This window comes from Rhinoderma darwinii, chromosome 2 (assembly GCF_050947455.1).
Source record: "Rhinoderma darwinii isolate aRhiDar2 chromosome 2, aRhiDar2.hap1, whole genome shotgun sequence".
NCBI lineage: Eukaryota > Metazoa > Chordata > Amphibia > Anura > Rhinodermatidae > Rhinoderma > Rhinoderma darwinii.
Window position 1 is genome coordinate 427886379 of NC_134688.1, and position 13857 is coordinate 427900235.

General features: G+C 45.7%; 1 protein-coding gene across 3 annotated transcripts in view; it reads left to right on the forward strand.

The window, feature by feature from the left end:
* Window positions 1-13857, forward strand: part of SPECC1 (sperm antigen with calponin homology and coiled-coil domains 1) — a 371633-nt gene that overhangs the window by 66308 nt on the left and 291468 nt on the right. For all 3 annotated transcript variants that reach the window (XM_075854361.1, XM_075854364.1, XM_075854362.1), the window contains exon 2: window positions 12971-13120. In XM_075854361.1, coding sequence (XP_075710476.1) covers window positions 12974-13120 — 147 coding nt within the window. In that variant the 5' untranslated portion in view covers window positions 12971-12973. The remainder of the gene's footprint in view (window positions 1-12970; window positions 13121-13857) is intronic.

Consider the following 13857-nt stretch of genomic DNA (forward strand, 5'->3'; position numbering starts at 1 on the left):
ACCTTAATTTCCTGCTTTTCCTTTGCCTGTGATTCTGTCCTGTTTCCTGGCTCTGCTGTTCCTGCTTGTACTATTGACCTCTGCTTCAATTTGACCCTGGCTTTACTGACTACTCTCCTGCTCTGCGTTTGGTACCTCATACACTCCTGGTTTGACTCGACTCGTTCACTACTCTTGTTGCTCACGGTGTTGCCGTGGGCAACTGCCCCATTTCTCTTAGCTTCTGTGTACCCTCGTCTCTTTGTCTGTCATGCACTAATTGAGCGTAGGGACCGTCGCCAAGTTGTACGCCGTCACCAAGGACGGGCCGTGCAAGTAGGCAGGGACTGAGTGGCGGGTAGATTAGGGCTCACCTGTCTGTCGCCCTACCCCGACATTACATAATCACAGGCCCATATACCTTTTCTACCCTGGTTCCTGACACACTATGGACCCCCTTGAGGCCCTGGCTCAGCAAATGCAGGGTCTCTCCCTACAGGTCCAAGACCTGGCTCAGAGGTGCAACCAGCGTGATGCTACCCAGGTAGTGCCCTCCACCTCACCTCTTGAACCCCACCTCAAGTTGCCTGACCGGTTCTCAGGGGACCGGAAGACTTTTTTCTCCTTTCAGGAGAGTTGTAGGCTGTATTTCCGTCTAAGGCCCCACTCCTCAGGTTCTGAGAGCCAGCGAGTGGGTATAATTATGTCCCGGCTCCAGGACGCCCCCCAAGAATGGGCCTTCTCCTTGCCTGCTGACGCCCCTGAACTTTCCTCTGTTGACCTTTTTTTTTCTGCTCTCGGGCTCATCTATAACGAGACTGACAAGACTGCCTTTGCCGAGAGTCAGCTGGTGACCTTACGTCAGGGTAAGAGACCCATTGAGGAGTACTGTTCTGACTTTAGGAAGTGGTGTGTAGCTTCTCGGTGGAATGACCCTGCCTTGAGGTGCCAGTTTAGATTGGGTCTGTCGAACGCCCTGAAAGACCTGTTAGTTAGCTATCCCTCTTCTGACTCTCTAGATCAGGTTATGACTTTAGCGGTACGTCTGGACCGACGTCTCAGGGAACGAGGACTTGAACATTTTTGTGCCTTCTCCTCTGGGTCCCCTATGATGGCTCCCGAGGTTCCGTTGCTTTGTTCTTCCACGAAAAACTTGGATGAACCAATGCAACTCGGGGCCTCCGTGTCTCCCCAACAACGTAGAGAGCTCCGCAGGAAGAATGGTCTCTGCTTCTACTGTGGGGATGACAAGCATCAAGTGAACGACTGTCCTAGGCGTAAAGAATACTAAGTGACCATCGGGGAGGTCGCTTGGGCGCACAGGTATTTCTCGTAAATATGAAACCTAATAAGATCTTGCTTCTCTTTCAGGTCTCTTTTGAGGGTAGGTCTGCCACCGGCAGTGCCTTCATGGATTCAGGGTCTTCTGCTAATATTATGTCTGTGGAATTTGCTATGTCTCTAGCTATGCCATTGATTGATTTGCCTAAACCTGTCCCGGTAGTGGGTATCGACTCCACTCCACTTGCTAATGGTTATTTTACACAGTATACTCCTGTTATTGAACTCATTGTTGGCTCCATTCATTTGGAGCAGTGCTCTGTACTGGTGATGCAGGGATTATCGTCCGATTTGGTTTTAGGCCTTCCCTGGTTGCAGATGCATAATCCCACATTTAACTGGAATACTGGGGATCTTACCAAATGGGGTAATGAATGCATGACGTCCTGTTTTTCTGTTAATTTTATTTCTCTCCCTGAGGAGCTGAACACTCTACCTGAGTTTATTCAGGACTTCGCTGATGTTTTTTCTAAAAAGGCCTCCGAAGTGTTACCTCCTCATAGAGAATACGATTGCGCAATCGATTTGGTACAAGGAGCTAAGCTCCCTAAGGGTAGAATTTTTAATCTCTCTTGTCCCGAACGTGAGGCCATAAGAGAATATATCCAGAAAAGCCTGGCCAAGGGTTAAATTCGCCCCTCTACCTCTCTCCGGTAGGTGCTGGCTTCTTCTTCGTAGGGAAGAAGGATGGTGGTCTTAGGCCATGCATCGATTACCGAAACTTGAATAAGGTCACTGTAAGGAACCAGTATCCCCTTTGATTCCTGATCTCTTCAATCAGGTTCAGGGGGCCCAATGGTTCTCTTAAGTTTGATCTTCGGGGGGCTTATAACCTTATCCGAGTCAGAGAAGGGGATGAGTGGAAGACTGCGTTTAACATGCCCGAAGGTCATTTCGAATACCTCGTCATGCCCTTTGGGTTGTGTAATGCTCCCGCGGTCTTCCAGAATTTCATAAATGAGATTTTAAGAGACTACCTGGGGGTATTTCTTGTAGTGTACCTTCATGACATACTTGTGTTTTCTAAGGACTGGTCCTCCCACATTGAGCATGTCAGGAAGGTGCTCCAGGCCCTTTGGGAAAACAAACTCTTTGCTAAATCCGAAAAATGTGTGTTTGGGGTGCAGGAGATACCATTTTTTGGTCAAATCCTCACTCCTAACGAATTCCGCATGGACCCTGCCAAGGTTCAGGCTGTGGCTGAATGGGTCCAACCTGCCTCCCTGAAGGCGTTACAGTGCTTCCTGGGGTTTGCTAATTATTACAGGAGATTTATTGCTAACTTCTCGGTCATCGCTAAGCCTCTTACGGATCTTACTCGCAAGGGTGCTGATCTCCTCCTTTGGCCTCCGGAGGCGGTCCAGGCTTTTGAGATCCTTAAGAAGTGCTTTATCTCTGCCCCAGTGCTGATTCAGCCTAACCAAATGGAGCCATTCATCATGGAGGTTGACGCCTCCGAGGTGGGAGTGGGTGCTGTCTTGTCCCAGGGTACCAGGTCCCTCACCCATCTCCGTCCCTGTGCCTACTTCTCCAGGAAGTTCTCGCCTACTGAGAGTAACTATGACGTGGGCAACCGCAAACTCTTGGCCATCAAATGGGCATTTGAAGAGTGGCGCCACTTCTTGGAGGGGGCTAGACATCAGGTAACTGTCCTTACCGACCACAAGAATCTGGTTTTCCTAGAATCTGCCCGGAGGCTAAACCCGAGACAAGCTCGATGGAAGTTGTTTTTTACTAGATTCAACTTTGTGGTCACCTATAGGGCTGGGTCTAAAAATATTAAAGCTGATGCACTGTCGTGTAGCTTTATGGCCAGCCCTCTTTTGGAGGAAGATCCTGCTTGTGTTTTGCCCCCAGGTATAATCATATCCTCTGTTGATTCTGACTTAGTCTCCAAAATTGCGGCTAATCAAGGTTCAGCTCCCGGGAACCTTCCTGAGAACAAGCTGTTTGTTCCCCTGCAATTCCGGCTAAGGGTACTCAGGGAAAATCATGATTCTGCACTATCTGGCCACCCAGGCATCCTGTGTACCAAGCACCTGGGTTGCCTAAAGATGTTAAGACCTACGTCGCCGCTTGTGAAATTTGTGCTAGGTCCAAGACTCCGAGGTCCCGACCAGCGGGTTTACTATGTTCTTTGCCCATTCCCAAGAGACCTTGGACCCATATCTCCATGGATTTTCTCACCGATCTGCCTCCATCTCAAGGCAAGTCGGTTGTGTGGGTTGTAGTAGACCGCTTCAGTAAGATGTGCCACTTTGTGCCCCTCAAGAAACTACCCAATGCCAAGACGTTAGCTACCTTGTTTGTCAAACACATCCTGCGTCTCCATGGGGTTCCTGTCAATATTGTTTCTGACAGAGGGGTACAATTTGTTTCATTGTTTTGGAGAGCTTTCTGTAAAAAGTTGGAGATTGATCTGTCCTTCTCCTCGGTCTTCCATCCTGAAACTAATGGCCAAACTGAGAGGACTAATCAGTCTCTAGAACAATATTTAAGGTGTTTTATCTCTGACTGTCAATATGATTGGGTCTCATTCATTCCCCTCGCCGAATTTTCCCTTAATAACCGAGTCAGTAACTCGTCAGGGGTCTCCCCCTTTTTCTGTAATTTTGGGTTTAATCCACGGTTCTCCTCCGTTTCACCTGGTAGTTCCAACAATCCCGAGGTAGATGTCGTTCATCGGGAACTGTGCACAGTCTGGGCCCAGGTTCAGAAGAACCTAGAGGCGTCCCAGAGCATACAAAAGACTCAGGCAGATAGAAGACGTTCTGCTAACCCCTTGTTTGTGGTCGGTGATCTGGTGTGGCTATCTTCAAAAAATGTGCATCTTAAAGTTGCGTCCCAAAAATTTGCTCCCCTGTATATAGGGCCGTACAAGGTCATTGAGGTCCTTAAACCTGTCTCCTTCCGGCTGGAGTTACCCCCGTCCTTTCAAATACACAACGTGTTTCATGCCTCCATCCTCAAACGTGCACCCCGTCCTTAGCTACCTCGAGGAAACCTCCGGTCCCTGTTCTCACCCCTAAAGGGGTAGAATTCGAGGTGGCCAAGATTGTGGCTAGCAGGATGGTCCAAGGCTCTCTCCAGTACCTGGTCCATGGAGAAGATACAGGCCTGAGGAGAGGGCTTGGGTACCCGCCCGGGATGTTCACGCTGAGGTATTGCTCAGGAGGTTCCATCTTCAGTTCCCCAATAGGCCAGGTCCACCTAGGAAGGGTCCAGTGGCCCCTCATAAAAGGGGGGGTACTGTAAAGGATTAATCAGTCTGCATCTGCTCCTAGGTCTGATAGAGTGACTCGATCTGCTACCTATCACAGCCTGGCCAGACGGCGCTAGCTCCCGCCCTCGGACTATTTATACCTTCATTTCCTGCTTTTCCTTTGCCTGTGATTCTGTCCTGTTTCCTGGCTCTGCTGTTCCTGCTTGTACTATTGACCTCTGCTTCAATTTGACCCTGGCTTTACTGACTACTCTCCTGCTCTGCGTTTGGTACCTCGTACACTCCTGGTTTGACTCGGCTCGTTCACTACTCTTGTTGCTCACGGTGTTGCCGTGGGCAACTGCCCCATTTCCCTTAGCTTCTGTGTACCCTCGTCTGTTTGTCTGTCGTACACTTATTGAGCGTAGGAACTGTTGTCCGGTTGTACGCCGTCGCCTAGGACGGGCCGTGCAAGTAGGCAGGGACTGAGTGGCGGGTAAGTTAGGGCTCACCTGTCTGTCTCCCTACCCCGACATTACAACGGGTCTAATATTCAAAAACATGCTTTTGTAACTTGACTGTATGAGGTGTAATTTTCTTTAATAGGGGTTAGTTTATCCGAGAAACGTGTTGATTGCACACCTAAATAAATAAAGCATACTTTTGAATACCTGCCTGATTGCTTCTTTTATGCGAACCAAAATGGCCGGTAGTCGACAGCACATCTCTCTTTGTAAACAAGTAGACGTTCTGCCGACATGGTGCAAATGCATAGGGATGAATGATTGTAGTAAAGATCGTTCGTCCACATATATTACTGATCATTGCTCTTTGTAAATGGAGCTAACGAGCACCGTACGACTTGCTGTATCGTCAATCGTTTTCAAGGGCAGTTTCAGGCTGTCTAAAAGGGCCTTTAGGCATGCATCAAAGCCTACATTTAATGTATACGGCGTAAACTTTATCAATCTCTTACTGTTTTAAAGATCTTTGCTTGCTCTCATTCAAAGAAACCTTTTGAGAAAGAATTATGATAACAGTACTGTAGCACCTGTGTGATCTTTACATGACCAGATGATCTTGCTAATGTAAGTTTAGGATACTCAGTTGCGCTATGTCAGGAATGGAACACAACATTCTTTCCCATAAACAGGTGCCTCGCTTTAGCCTTACCCTAAAATACTTTGCCCCAACCTAAGTGCATATAGTATACCCCTAAATATAAATACCACCACCGTAACATTAATTATTACCACAATATACTGGACAGGTAAATACATTACTGATCAGGTACAATCAGAATATAAACAACAATTAAATCCATTGACTCACAGACAACGTCTTCTCTTATTGTAGTCGTTCACTTTTCCCATCTTTTTCATCTGGCACAGAAAAGATTTATTCAGCTATTACATGCATCTGCAGGGTTTGCTGCCCAAGATCCTAGCTTTTACAACACATACCTTCAATGACATTTCTAACGCCAACACGACAGCCGCAATGTCCCGTGTACCAACCACAATGCCCCCATGACGGCCACAATGCCTCCATGACAACTACAATGCCCTCAGAACAGTCTCCAGGGAGACAGGAACTGGGATTATCACTGCATATTAAGGCAGATTTGTCATTCAGATCTAGGAAAGCAGAGTTGTCTCACGCTGAAGGTGAAATGTTAGCCATTTTTTGTTGTCAGACAGTTTACCCAGAAAATGATATAACGAAGAAAGAAATGAAAAAAACAACAACAATTTGACAGAGGAAGACACGTTAAAGGCTTTTCGTATACTGTTAATTTAAATTTAGTTTAGTGGGAAGGCTCTTTTATAGTCAGTAGTCCGTCATCTCACATATTTGAAGGACATGTCAATTTACTCCTGAACTTAGTAGGAAAGATTATTCCTGGGCACTGGGGAGGGAAAGAACTCTAACTTCTACATGTTAATTGGGGTGAGCTGTTCTCTGAAGAGGTCCCTGAAGGCCAAAAGCTATTTACAATGATTCCACACATATATAAAGGTTCTTTGACAGTTTTTAAAAGCATATTTGGCTCTAGGCTGTCATTTGGCCTTATCCCTTTATTCAACCCTGTTGCTGCTGGTAACAATGCTGTCTGTGTCACCACTTATTTTTCTTTGTATAGTTTTGTGCATCAATTGTAAAAAACATTTTTCTAGAATACTTATGTCTTTCATTTTATGCAAATACTTTAATGAGTTTGTGCTCAGAAGTTTTCTGCTTTACATCAGCATAACTGGTTAAAAGCGCTTTGAAAATATGAAGTAGAACAGTTATCTCATTTGCACTGTAGCGTGATGTCAAATTCCTTATGCAGAGTTCCCAGCTACATGGACACGTTCTAAATTGTGTCCTTATTACTTATAACAGCCGGAGTTCAGCATTTATTTTCTAAGATACACAGGAAAAATAAAAGTTGAACTATCATCATCAGATTTTTACGTGCTTAACCCCTTAGCGACATCCATGTACATTTACGGAGCTGAGCCCGCACCATACGCAGCTGGTGCCGGCTGTTTTAAACAGCTGACATTCGACTGCAATGGCTGGGATCTGAGGTAACTCCTTTCCCGGTTGTTTAACCCCTCATGCCGCTATGATCTCGGTCAATAGTGAGGACGGCACCATAGCGATTAAACAGAGGAAGCTCCCTCTGTGTACCCAGTGCTCTCCCACGCGGCGAAATTGCAGGGTACAGATTGGTTGCCTTAGCAGCCAGAAGCCTATTGAAGGCCTCCAGGTCTTCAATCAGTACCCTAATCCGCACACAATTTGGATTTAGGACCCCTTCTATAAGCAACAGTGGACTGCCACTGCAAAAACCACCTTTAGCTCTGGAGGATTTGGTGTATTACAAGGTCGCTCATTAATTTGAATGGGCACCATAAATATTACATTTTTCCTTTATTGGAAATGTGTGGCCGTTTTGGGGATCTGTATCCTTCTAAAAGCCTTTCAGGAGATATCATCAAGGGTGGTGGTCAGTGAACTGGGGCTTCCTCCAACCCCGAAAATCTGAATGTCATGATGAACATTCAGTTATGCTTGTATCATGGGTGGTCTACTTTGCTACTGTAAGGATTAAAATATATTTTAAAATTAAAAGAGTGTTATCATAGTAGATTTAGCTTTTCCTTCTTATTTTACAGATAAAAATAAATCTACAGATCCTATACACCGTACAGCCATAACATTCAAACTACCTGACTAATATTGTGTAGGTTCCCCTCTTGCTGCCTGAACAGCTCTGACCTGTTAAGGCTTTGACTCCTCAAGAACTCTGAAGGTGTCTTGTGGTATCTTCCACCAAGATGCAGCAGATGCTTTAAGTCTTGTAAATTGCGAGGTGGGGCCTCTATAGATTCGATTTCTTTTTCCATCCCATCCCACAGATGCTCAATCAGATTGAGAACTTGGGAATTTTGAGGCCACGTTAATACCTTGAACGCTTTGTCATGTTCTTCAAACAATTTCTGATAAATTTTTTCAGTGTGGCAGCACGCAATATCCTTCTGAAAGAGGTCACTGTCATTAGGGAATACTGTTGCCAGGAAGTTTAGGTAATTGGTACCAGTGGCGGATTAAGTAGACCATAGGCCCTAGGCTGTTACCTAAACTTGGGCCCCCATTCTGCACCGCCACCCTGCCGCGCCGTAACTATTGTTAACACTACCTTTTTGGGCAAGCATTAACAAATGGGTGTTACGATTCCCCTTGTCACAGGGCTGTGTCCCTACATACGTGTGTCCCTACATACTGACAGTATCACACTGTGCAGGGAAGTTATCATAGTAGATTTAGCTTTTCCTTCTTATTTTACAGATAAAAATAAATCTACAGATCCTATACACCGTACAGCCATAACATTCAAACTACCTGACTAATATTGTGTAGGTTCCCCTCTTGCTGCCTGAACAGCTCTGACCTGTTAAGGCTTTGACTCCTCAAGAACTCTGAAGGTGTCTTGTGGTATCTTCCACCAAGATGCAGCAGATGCTTTAAGTCTTGTAAATTGCGAGGTGGGGCCTCTATAGATTCGATTTCTTTTTCCATCCCATCCCACAGATGCTCAATCAGATTGAGAACTTGGGAATTTTGAGGCCACGTTAATACCTTGAACGCTTTGTCATGTTCTTCAAACAATTTCTGATAAATTTTTTCAGTGTGGCAGCACGCAATATCCTTCTGAAAGAGGTCACTGTCATTAGGGAATACTGTTGCCAGGAAGTTTAGGTAATTGGTACCAGTGGCGGATTAAGTAGACCATAGGCCCTAGGCTGTTACCTAAACTTGGGCCCCCATTCTGCACCGCCACCCTGCCGCGCCGTAACTATTGTTAACACTACCTTTTTGGGCAAGCATTAACAAATGGGTGTTACGATTCCCCTTGTCACAGGGCTGTGTCCCTACATACTGACAGTATCACACTGTGCAGGGACACATCCTCCTGACAAGGGGAATTGTCTATCAGTCCTGGACTGCAGTAAGACTTTTTGTGAAATACAAGGATTTACTATAATAAACATCTCAGGAGAGGTGACAGATTCTCTATATATCTAGTGACTCACAGGTGGCAACGTCTCAGATTCCAATAGTTTTTTTCCTCTTTTCTTCTCCATCCGGTCCAGAGCTCATGACGACTTCTCCTGGCCATGACCCATTTCTGCAGAATTTGCTACTCAGATGTCTTTGGCTCCTCACTTTTCCAACATTTCCACACCTATAAACGAAAATAAAATCATCATGGTGCCACATACTGTGCCCCTAAATATAATAGCACCAAACACTACGCGCCTGAATATAATAATACCGTACACTGTAAAATACCACATACACACCGCCCCCTGTACATGGTGCCACTCACAGCCCCTTGTATATATCACACATCCCCTATCCTATAGCTAGCACCACACACATCCCCCCGTAGAGAGCGTTACACACATCCCCCTATAGATAGCGCCATACAGCCCCCCTGTTGAGAGCGCCACACAGCCCTCCCCTCTTGTAAATAGCGCCACAGAGCCCCCTGTAAGGAGCGCCACACACAAACCGCTGTGGATAGCGCCACACAGCCCCCCCTTGTACTGTATATAGTGCTACACAGCCCTCCGCCTTTGTACATAGTGTCACACAGTGCTCCCCCCTTGTATATAGTGTCACACAGCGCTCCCCTCCCGCCTTGTATATAGGGTCACACAGCACTTCCCTCCCTTGTATATAGGGCTACACAGCGCTTTCCCCCTTGTATATAGGGCCACATAGCGCTCCCCCTTGTATATAGCGCACACAGCGCTCCCCCTTTGTATATAGGGCCACACAGCACTCCCCCCTTGTATATAGTGTTACAGACCACTCCCCCCTTTGTATATAGTGTCACACAGTGCTCCCCTCCCCCTTGTATATAGGCCCACACAGCGTTACCCTCCCCCTTGTATATAGGGCCACCCAGCACTCCCCCTTGTATATAGTGTAACGGAGCACTCCCCCCCTCCTTGAATATATACATCGCGCCACACCAACCTAAAAAAAAGTGGCGGCCGCTCCAGCTGGACGCATGTGAATGCTCTGGACTAGACGCATGCGCAGACCGGCGTGATGCAATACCTCATCACGCTTGCCTGCGCAGGGAGTCTTCCAAGCACCTTATAGGCTGCAGGCCTAACGTGACCTGCAGCCTATAATATTCATTTGTTCCTGAGGACTCAGATACAAATGAATGTGGCTGCCGCTACCACCGGGGCCCCCTCTGGTGCTAGCGACGCCACGAGGCATGAGGGGGCCCATGCTGTCATGTGCGGTTCAGGCGGCCATGGGCCCTCCGGGAGCTTTGGGCCCCGGGCGGCTGCCCGAACCGCCTTAATCATGATCCACCACTGATTGGTACCTGTTAATGTACCAGCCACATAAATGCCAGGACCCGTGGTTTTCCAGCAGAACGTTGCCCAGAGCATGACACTGCCTTCGCCAGTGTCACGATGTGGAGTGTGCACCCACTGGGCCGTACCGTGTAGCGGGATGGCAGCTGGCCAAACAGGTAAAGTACAGAGTCTATAGTTCAGAGAGGATACCTGAGGCAATGTAGACAGTAGCAAGGCAGGCACGGCAGGGACCAGACGGCAGGTAGACTTCAGGCGTGACGTAGGCAGAACAGGCGTGGAACGCAGCACAACTCGGCAACAGCTCAGCACGGCACTAGACCAGGATAGTACGGGAACAGGATACAGGATACAGGAACAGGGAACACTGAGAAGCTGGAAGACACTAGGGGACCATTAGCATGGCAAACTTTGGGTAACAAACCACGCTCTGGCAAGGAACAAGAGGGAAGAGCCCCTTTTATAGCCCAGAGCATTCTGGGCTAGATTGCAGACTTCCTGCAATTATGTGTGCACTGGCCCTTTAAGGCCGTGCACGCGCAGGCGCGCGCACCCTCCAGAGACAGTCTCGATATCCGGAAGTGAGTGCCGGCGCCTCACAGGAGGACGACGCTGCAAGCAAGTTGGATGTCCATGGCCACAGCCGTTGAGGGGTAAGTCAGAACGACGGGCCATGGCCATAGTTGTTACAGCCAGCTTGCCTTCCCGTAGTGCATCCTGGTTTCTGGTTTCCTCTTTCTTAGATAAGCGACATTCATGCACTACCGTCCACATAAAGGAAAAGAAAACATGATTCATCAGACCCAGCCACGTCCTTCTATTGCTCCAAGGTTCTGATGCTCAAGGGCCCATCGCAGGCACTTTCAGCAGTGGACAGGGGTCAGCATGAGGAGCAAGTTGCGATGTACTGTGTGTTCTGAAACTTTTCTATTATAGCCAGCATTAACTTTTTGCAGCAATTTTTGCTACAATAGCTCTTCTGTGGGATTCGACCAGACGGTCTAGTTTTTGCCTCCTATACGCATCAATGAAGTTTAAATGATGTAACTCTGATACTTTTGAGTAGCAGCCAGTGTTGTAGTCCAATGCATTCAGAATTCCATTAACGACTTTTAAAATATAGTGGGAGAGTTAGTTTTCATTATATCAAATTATTGTACAGTGCCTGGTGTAAAGACAACGCTTCCCAGAATACAAAGTACCAGAACAAGCCCTACTAGACATTGAGCCAACAGGAAATGCAGAAAGATTATAGCTCTGGATCATGTAGAATTGTTTAATGCAGCACTAGACTACAATGCAGGCTGTAACTCAAGATCAATACAAGATAATTAATGCAATGTATTTACAAAGTAACAAACCGAACAATACCCCAATTGGTACTAGTGGTCCTAGTGACTAATTTTAACAAAACCAGAAAAAAGAACAAGTCACGACCAGGTAATTGAAAAAATACAAACAATCTTTATTAAAGTCAATTAGACACACTGAAAAAAACAACATATAACAGTTATACATAATAAAATACCATAGACCCTCGAACAGAAACGGAATCCGAACATGAAAGCAGAGTGGCCCCCCAGATGTACAAATGGTCCAATATCTCCTATAAATGGCTAAAGTGCATACATATATATTATTGAGCAGGTGCTAGGCGTGGTACGCCCTGCACAGATGGACACATAAGTGCAATATAAAAAGTATATATAAAGTGCAGTCCTAAGTATACATAACATGCAAGGCAATATAATATACCTACACCTACGTAGCAGGAGATGAGAATAGGAGACCAGGACCGGGAGAGGGGACCTCTGCTTAACCCGACGCGCGTTTCGCTGGTGCTTCGAAGAATGTTGTTTTTTTCTGTGTGTCTAATTGACTTTAATAAAGATTGTTTGTATTTTTTCAATTACCTGGTCGTGACTTGTTCTTTTTTCTGTATTTACAAAGTAACTCAAAGTAACTGTTTATGTTGATTCATTTTATTTCTAAACGCTAATATCCGGTTCAAAGATGAGCATATGCATTAACTTGAGTCACCTCTAAAATAGTAATACAAGTGAATGGGGTGAGCAATACTTAGTATACGGCTAGTTACATCTTCTAATTTTGTGAAATCTTCAAATGTGGATTTTTATTATTAAGAATAGAAAAACGGACAGTTAAGAATATTATTTTGTTGCTGAATAGTTTACATCAGCTTAGGCTCCAATGAAAAAACTGTAACAGGGCCACCCACCTACCATGTGCCATTTATAATACTGGTGTAGTCCTATGTGACAAAGTGATGCTTTGGGCCCCCTTAGGTACCAGTGGTCGGGTGTTACTGCTACCCCTGCACCCCTATAGCTATTCCCCCTGCTTATTGCTAATGTCATAGGCTATTCGTTTATCTCATTTTGTGTAATTTCAAGCATGTTTCTGTTCTTGTGGACTGTTCTCTTTCTGTGTATGTGGATCCTATAACATTTGGTACCGTGTTTAATACAGTATTGTCCTTATTATTGAAATAGACCCATGGCTTATCTGAATGTCTGATTTGTTGTATCTGTAGGGTATGAAGAGCTCTGCACGTTCTTTGAATGCACAGAACAAACAGGGAAGCCATGGGACAGAGAGAGCGAAAGTCATCCCAACTATTGCCTTTGGGATGAGAACCTCCAGGTCAACTAATTCACTTGCATTTGAATCCCGGTTAAGTAAGGTAAGAGCAATGATGGAGTATTATATCTACACAGATCAGAACCTCATCATGTCACAAATATGGACCAGTCACCATAAGGTTCTACTGCATATGCTGAGCATTGGCTTCCCTAACGTAATTGGTCGGTATAATAAGGTTCAGGTTGGACACTGCACAGGCCGAGTAGTTGCGCTTCTCTTTTTGTGCCTGCGCAGTGCTTAGGAGTATAATTCGTTTTCTTGCTAGGTAATAAAAAATATCAAAACTCTCAGTTCTTTAGTATCAAACAAAAGGCAAGCGATATATTAGAGGCTACTTTTACTTTTGGGTGACACTGACTCAATTCCGTATAGCAGTCCATCAACACGCATTTTATTAACTGTTAATTTCTGAATTTGCACTCAAACAGTGATTAAAAATATCCATACAATGGCTTTAATGGGGACAAAAGTGCCATGACACATACATAAAAAAATTAAAAAATAAGATTTACTGTATGTTATGTCTTATTGGTCACTGGAGGACATTGGAAAATTGTTAGCACCATGGGCAGTGCCAAAGCTATAACTTCCAACTCTACATTCTTGTTTCATGACCAATAAACCACTTTGATACTCTATTTACATCTACATTTGACCATGTATTCTACACTACAAGAGAAAGGCTTCGTTCACATCTGCGTTGGGGTACCATTCTGACGTTTCGTCTGAGCTTTCCGTCAGAACGGGACCCTGAACAGACACAAACTGACGCCATTG